The sequence below is a fragment of the Gastrolobium bilobum genome, unplaced genomic scaffold (genome assembly GCF_033153095.1).
Source record: "Gastrolobium bilobum isolate Gb01-03AN ecotype WA unplaced genomic scaffold, APGP_CSIRO_Gbil_v1 utg54589, whole genome shotgun sequence".
NCBI lineage: Eukaryota > Viridiplantae > Streptophyta > Magnoliopsida > Fabales > Fabaceae > Gastrolobium > Gastrolobium bilobum.
In genome coordinates, this window is record NW_026897146.1 from 30,419 (window position 1) to 38,779 (window position 8,361).

The following is an 8,361-nucleotide window of genomic DNA, read 5'->3' on the forward strand; positions in this document are numbered from 1 at the left end:
GTCCGTATGTCCGGGTACGACCATCGCCAATTCCTCCTGAGTGAAGAACAATCTCGGGGGAGCAGGATTACTGGCTTTCCCTTTGAAGGTCGGCATGTCTCTTATTGACATGACCTTCTTCAGGTACTTTCTTCTTGCATTGTCCGTGTCTCCTCCTCCGCCCAGAGCTCCGCTTATCACGTTGCATTCAAATTCAGCCTCCTGAAAAGACTCATCTTTATCTTCGACCTCTTTGCCCTTTGCAAGGCGGTCTTGTTATTGATCTTTTCTGTCCTCTCTCTTTGGACTTTGACTTCAACTCCGGCTTCTCTGCCTTCGCTTATTATTCTTCTTGCCCTGAGTTCAGATGATGTACTGCTTTAATTTTCCCTCTCTGATGTGCTTTTCAATGGCATCTCGGAGGTCCCAGCAGTCATCCGTGATATGACCGTTTTGGTCATGGAAGGCGCAGTACTTGTTTCTATCCAATCCACTCTTGGCTTTGAGGGGTCGAGGTCTCTCGACATTGCACATTTCAGTCTGGGCCACCTCTTTCCATATCCGAGATCTAGACATGTTCAAGGGCGTGTAATCATCATATTTCCTCCTTGGAGATCGATCTTCCGACCTCTTATCACGGGTGTCCTTCGATTTCTTCGATCCCCGTTGGTCCCGGTCTTTGTTGTTTTTCTTACTCGGGCTTCGTCGTGTCGGACTGCGTCCTCGGGACTCCACGTAGATTTTTTGCATGTCTTCCACATCAATGTATTTGTCCGACCTTTGTCGGAACTCTGCCAGATCATTGACCGGGTTCTTATAGATGGACTTTGCAAGTGGAGAGTTGCCATCTAGTCCCGAGATGATTAGGTGGAGGTGCACTGCTTCAGTTAGGCTCCGAACCTTGAGGGCGACATCCTTGAACCGGTCGAGGTATTTCCTCAACGATTCATTCTCCTTTTGCCGGATTCTTCCCAGGGCGTAGGCCGACATTGGATGTGCTTTGCTTGTTGCGAAGTTTAGTCGGAAAGTCCGGGCTAGGTCCTCGAACGAGTCGATCGAGTTCCTAGGGAGCCTGGTTATCCAAGCCATTGCCTGACCTGTCAAGGTCGTTGCGAAGATTCTGGCCTTAATAGGTCCAGTGATCCCGTTGAACAACATCTCGGTCTTGAAAGCCTCTAAATGGGCCTCCGGGTCTTGACTTCCGTCGTACGGTGGTATCCTGGCACTTTTGAATCTCGGCGGTATTGCCAAATTCATAAGCCTTTCAGTGAATGAGCTATCGTTAGCCTCCTCATCAAGGAGATAATTATCTCCTTGGTTGTTGACTGGTCCTCCGCCCTCCTGGTTGTTGTCATGGCGGGGATTCTGCATATTTCCTTCTGTTGTGGCCGCATTTTGATGTTGTGGCTCATTAGTCTGGCCTGCACATCCACCTCGGCCTGCTCCTCCAGCTCATCCCACAAGGTTTTGATTTCGCAGCTCAGCCTCCAGCGCCTCCATCCTCGGGCATTCAGCCCTTGTTGAGCCAAGAATCTGTGCTCCATCTCTTGCATCCTTTGGAGGATCGCATTCATGGCCACAGTGGTTATGTCCCTGGATTGTTCACTATGTGGAGGTGGGCGCACTGGGCCCGCTGTCGCATTGGGCTGGGTTCTGGAGGGCAGTCCTTGAGTGCCGACCTCGCCGACCTGGACCTCTACTAGCACAGGGATCGCGGCTGATTGGAGCTGTTCCAACGTAGGTTGGTGTGACGGCATACCATAAGGCTGAGGCTGGGATTGGTGTGGCGGCATTTGGGCGGTGCTGGACGTCGAACGAGTGTTCGTCATCGTGGAATGGGAATCGAAATTTATCGTTCCCACAGACGGCGCCAATGTTCGGTCCTAGATTGATCGTATTGCTATACCGTGAGGTATGCGCTCAGAGATAATGTATATCAAGTATATACTAAGCTTATAGCCGAGGTCCCAATCACTGCGCACAAGCAATAGGCTTATAGCCAAGGGGTGGGTGTGTGCATAGTGTGGGCAATATTAGTAAATAAGTTCAAAATCTGTACCTGGGGTCCTTAAGCTCTTATTTATAAGGATTACCTTTCTAGGCTTGGGCCTTTTGAGCTCCCCAGATTGCATTAGGGTTTGTTCCCTTTCTGTTGGGATGTGATCCTTATCTTGTGCCCTTTGACTGTTTAGTGTTGTTGAGATATTCATGAATCTACCTCTTAGTAGATTCTTAGCTGAGTAGTTGTGATATGATATTCATATCCATAACAGAAATTAAGTTGGAAATGGCTAAGGCTAACAAAATATTGTCCCAATTTTTGCGTGTCTATTTTCTAAATAAATAAAGGAGAATGATATACTTACCATCACAAATGTTTACCACTCTTACAACTAACTTAATTACCGTTGATTTCTGTCAATCTAATGATTATAATTTGGGTTATGTTTATCTCATTTTACATGAGATAAACAACTTTCCTACATACACAAAAAAAGATTGGTCCCACTACTCTTTTTTTTCTCTTCTCTTACCTGTGGGTCCCACTTATAATTTTATTTCTATAACATGAGATAACTTTTTTCCTATAACATAAGAAAAATATTTTCCTTATAATTTTTTTTTTTGGTAATATATTTCCCTTATAATTTATTGAGAATTATTGGGTCATTTTTATTAATTAATTATTAATTTCTAATAAATCTAATAAATTATAACCGTTAGATTTTCAAAAATCACCAGTGATCAGATTGGTTATAAGGGTGATAAACTTTTGTGGTGATAAATATATCTTGCCTCATAAATAAATACTAAGTTGCAAAACACAAGTATATATATAGGAAGGAAAAAAAAAACACTAGTAGTAAACTCTTTTAACACATTTTTTTTGTGTGTGGATGAATTTTACATGTATCTTACTAAATAACTTGAACCTGATATCTATTTAGTAGGACCCATATAAAACTCAACATAATACTAGACGGTGTGTTAGAAAGAGAGTGCCAAAGAGGCAAAGAATATTTTGATAGCATTTTTTTTTTTCTAGTAACGAACACATTAAAACCTAGGATAGAAGAATGTATGATACGCAAATAATAATCATTCACAATTATAAAGGGCATATTCAATGATGATAACACAATCTTCCTTTTCATTTTTTTACAGGGGAGCTTATATTCAACGCAATCATATACTCATAGTAGGCACCAGGCACTATTATAAAGTGCTAACTGATAAAAATCTACTCTATAATAAATATGATTTCTGCAGAAAGTTTTCACAGTCTTAGGAATCTCTAGTATCTGTCACCAGCCCCTCATACTCGTGGTCTTGGTCACCTGCTTATGACAGTGAAGTGGCCTCCAACTTCCTCGAAAAAGTGACTTTTAACTTGTTAAAAGGAACGTAGACACAAGCAGTCAAGCACAATTTGAAGTAATACTTTTAATCTATGTCGAGAGCGCATTATTGATAATTTTATATCAATATAAATTATATTCTCAATCTTAGTCATTAATTTTATTTAAATTTAATAATTTTAATTTAGTAGATATATGAGTAAATAGATTTAACCAGACAAAAATTGAATATAATTTTTTTTTCTTATATCGGTGTAAATTTACCATGACTGCTTATATATGTGTGTACATGTAGCGGGGTGGGGGGAGGTATTCATGATCATTTTATATTGGTATAAGTCACATTCTCAAATTTAGCCTTTAATCCTATTTATATTTAATAATTTTGATTTATTAAATATGTGAATTGATAAATGCAAGACTTTTAAATTTTTACAATGATGTAAGTCAAGTTGCTTTTATATATATATATGAGGTAGGATCCTTTGACACTGGTGTCAAATTTCAAGTGACACCTCATCTGAGAGCCGTTAGATCCAAAAAGATCAATGGTGTCACATGCTTACAAATCAGAGTCGTTGATTTTTTTGGATTTAACGGCTCTCAGATGAGGTGTCAAATTTCAAATTTGACACTGGTGTCAAAGGATCCTACCTCTCTCTCTCTCTATATATATATATATATATATATGAGGTTTACATTTCTGCATCTGTTGTACATGCAACAATCAAATACTTGCCATATATATTTGAAAGCATTGAATGCGAGAAATCATAACCATACAAAAGATGAAAGCATTAAATGTGGAAAATCATAACCATACACTTATCGTTGCAGTACGTAAAGCGGCTGCAGAAATGATTTTACCTCTATATATATATTGTTTCGGATGGCCCAACGCCACAATGACCCAATGGTCCAAGCCCAAACCTTCCACCCTTATTCACGTCAGCCCTACCAGCCTTCCAACTCTCCTGCCCCCGAAGCGGTTGTACTCCCTAGGTGAGACACATTTGTGTCTCACCCAGGGACTCCAACTATCTAGGAGACCACCCCATATACCATAAGTGGAAACTACCCTAGTGTCGTATGCTGACATCGCCAGGCATATCGCAGGGCAGGGACTGTGTCACTGCTATCATAGCAGTGATGCAGCCACCCCTTGGCAGATCCCAAAAAGAGTTGACCCCCTCATCACCAACCCTCAGAGGAAGAGCATCTCCTTTCCCCTATATATATGCCCCTCCCTCGCATAAGGAAGGTATCTTATGTATCGTTATTCTGTCCGTTTATATTAAGTCACATATATACACACCGAACCCCCATTGTTTACTGCTTGCATAATACTTGGGACGATATCTCCTAGCTTGGTCACTACCTTTGCTAGAGGTGTCACCCATACAGTGACTCATCCCTAAAGGGAATATAGTGGGCTTATAGATCCTAACGGTATATATATATATATATATATATATATATATATATATATATATATATATATTCTTCACAAGGCAACTAACAAATATTAAACAATAAGTTGTATCGTTTATATACCAACGTAATATGAAGTTAAAAAAAGTGCCCCTAATATTAATTTGTCAAAATGCTTTAAAGATAAGGCAGCATGGATCATGCCCCATGATTTCACAAGTAAACGGGAAGGAGGTTGAGTAAGAAACCTAGGATAATGGCATGACATGGTTATTCATTCAATATGCACATAGTACTTAAAAAATATTATGCAATCCTAGTACTGTATAGTAGGATGGTATTAAATATATAATTATAGTTTGTGCTAGGGAAGTCACTCTTTTACAAAGGAGTGTGAGTCTCTTTTCGATATATGGAAAAACACCTGCACGTGCATTTGCTCCTCTGGAGAATACACGCGTATTCTTATGCATGCTATACATGTGCTTTTGAATGAGTTTGTCCATTTGCTGAACCTTTTAAGTTCACATCTTACACACGGTGGAGTTTGGAAATTTTATGAGAGGGAAAGTAAAAGAAGAAATTCGAACTAGATAATATCAGTGTGTTAATACGTAGTCAGATTTGAAAAATTCTTCAAATTCTTTGCGATGAGAAATAATATAGACGAAAGCTCGAAAACAAAACTTGAGAGAGAGACAAACTTATATTATTTTTCTCTCAAGTCTAAATATGATTTAAAATAAGGAAAATATGTCCCTTATATGCACATACAAAAAATGGGTGGGACCCTTTTTTTTTTCTTCTTCTCTCTTCTTTTTAGTGAATCTAACTCAATTTTTTTTGTATATTGCATGAAATAATTTTATATATTTCCCTTAAAATAAAGACTTATATAAATTTGGGAGGGGATAAACGGCCCTGCTAGCTCTTGACTCTACCATTGGAGAAAAGTTAACATAGACCCGGTGCACCATAATTCAATGTTCCATTTTTCAAAATAAGAAATTTTTTATGACACTTTTATCTCTATCATTTTAGGTATTTCCTTCCATGTCCTAGTTTTTTTCTATTTTTAGAAAAAAGGTGCCTTGCACCGGGTGCATAGTAACTTTTCTCCTACCATTGATATTACTTGTTGAGTGGTTGGTGAGGTTTCCATTTTCAACAAGAACTGTCACTAACACAAATGAATAAGACAAAAGTGAAGGCCATGCAATGTGATTATGTAAGTAGATCTATCCCAAGTAGCAATTGGAAGTTTCTAAAATCATTACTGAATGTAATTTCATTTGGTTGTTTAGTTATGCAAAATATCATGGAAGTATATGTTGTAAAGTGTACTTGAGGTTTTGCTAAAAGCACTTTTTTGCTTTATATATGCTTAATTAGCAAGGAAGGACCAAATGCACACACTGTTGTCATTTGGTAGGGAAAAGTAAAATATTAAAGAAAGCTCTTTCCTATGAAAGTGCTATATCTGTCGTAGTTTTTTTATTTTTTATTTGAGAAAGGTTATCGTTACTACTTATTTTGATTTATAATATTTTATAACTATATTTTAATTATTGATTTTTTAATTAACAATTATTATTTTTGTAAATTAAATTTATTAATTTATAATAAATAATAATCATTGATTGACCAAAATTAATGATTAAAATATAATTGTAAAAGGTTATAAATAAAAATAGTTTGTAATATATCTTTTCAGTTTTTATTTAATAGAAAAGTAGAAATTCATAAAGTATAGTCTAGTCGTGACCTCCCTGTTGAATCATTCATTTTTTGGCCGGCTTTTGAAGCTAACATCTCTATATTAACTACACCATTTTTTCTAAAATTTGAACTATGCCTAAATAGCTTAGCATATTCCTTTGTGAATGGAGATATTCTTACTACTAGAAAAATTTACTACCAATTCATTACCTTCATGATCATCATTGGATCAATATTTTCTCTCTCTTCAAAAACTAATGGTAATTGTGGAAGTAGTGAGTTGGTAGTGAATATTTTTGGTAGTTAGAATATTTCCCTTCTTCCTTTGTACTTATATAATGTTAGAAGTTAAATGAAATCATTTTTGTCACTAATAGGACAAACCCTTCGCATCTTTAATTCTTTTTTGGTATTTAGATCATTTAATATCACATTGCTTAAACAGTACAAGAGTTCCTAAACAATGGCCAAGACCGTATTGTTTTGCCAGTCACGGTGTTAAAGGAGATAGTTATTTCATGTCATAGAGATAAATTTGTGGGCTCCACCACCTGAAAAAATAAAAGAAAAGAAAAGAAAAAGGTGGCACAGTTATCGAAGGGTGTGTAAGAGAGAAAATATATCTTATGTAACATAAGAATAGTCCACCCCAAAAGCTAGCTCAAAGGGTGGGAGTGCCTAAGGCCTTATAAAGGCCATATTAGTTGCCCATCCAATCAATGTGAGATTATATATCTCAACACGTCCCCTCACGCATGAGCCCTTTAGGCTAGAAGCGTGGAATTGCACAGACCCAATTTTTGGTTTACCTTTTTGTGCTTTTTATTTTAATTCCACTTTAAATTGGGGGACGATGAGACTCTGATACCATATAAAGAACCTTGGGATACACCACCTCAAAAGCTAGCTCAAAAATTGGAATTAAAATAAAAAGCACAAAAAGGTAAACCAAAAATTGGGCCTGTGCAATTTCACGCTTCTAGCCTAAAGGGCTCTTGCGTGAGGGAGCGTGTTGAGATATATAGTCCCACATTGATTGGATGGACAACTAATATGGCCTTGGGCACTCCCACCCTTTGAGCTAGCTTTTGGGGTGGTGACCTCAAGGTTCTTAATAGTCACACACTTGCACAAAATGTGTAATAATAATAATAATAATAAATATGGTTCACTCATGAGTAGAAACTTAAAGTTCTCTTTTAATATTCCGTGCTCTCTCATCTCTTACTTAGATATTCTTTAATGTGTGATTTGACATAATCAGGTTATGTGAAATAATTTTAATTGTTTATAGACAAATTAACAATGATAAAAATGAGATAAAAAAATAAAAAATAGAAAGTGACAAAAAAATATTAATTTATTTATAAACGGTTAAAATTCTTTCACAGAATCAGATCATATTAAATCACACGATGATATACTTTCCGCAAAAAAAAAAAATATATATATGTGTATGTACATATATCTTTGAAGGAAAAAGTGTATGTCATTTTAAAAAATGTAAAATTATGTCATTTTAAATAAGAGAAAGAGGTAGATAATGGGAAGAGAGAATACAAAAAAAATAAAGGTATGGGTCATCGTCATACCTCTTTATAAGAGTAAAATGATATAAATTATGTTATTTAAAAGGATAAATACTTTTTCCATCATTGCAACATATTATTCTTATATCTTTCTATAGAGGAAGTTATACTTACAATTTTTTTTACAACCTCTTATAACCATATCTTAACACCGTTGATTTTCATCAATCAACAGTTATCATTTATTGTGAATTAATAATTAATTAATGAGTTTAATTTGCGAAAATCATAACAGTTGATTGGCGAAAATGTAAGATATGGTTGTAAGAGGTTGTAAAAAAAAA

At 36.4% G+C, this 8,361-nt stretch overlaps 1 protein-coding gene across 1 annotated transcript; it reads right to left on the bottom strand.

Annotated features, from left to right (window-relative positions):
- Positions 1-342: 342 nt before the first annotated feature.
- On the bottom strand, positions 343-1,236 carry LOC133304511 (uncharacterized). Its single transcript, XM_061504556.1, has one exon. The coding sequence runs from the start codon at positions 1,234-1,236 to the stop codon at positions 343-345; it is 894 nt and encodes a 297-aa protein (XP_061360540.1).
- Positions 1,237-8,361: the final 7,125 nt, after the last annotated feature.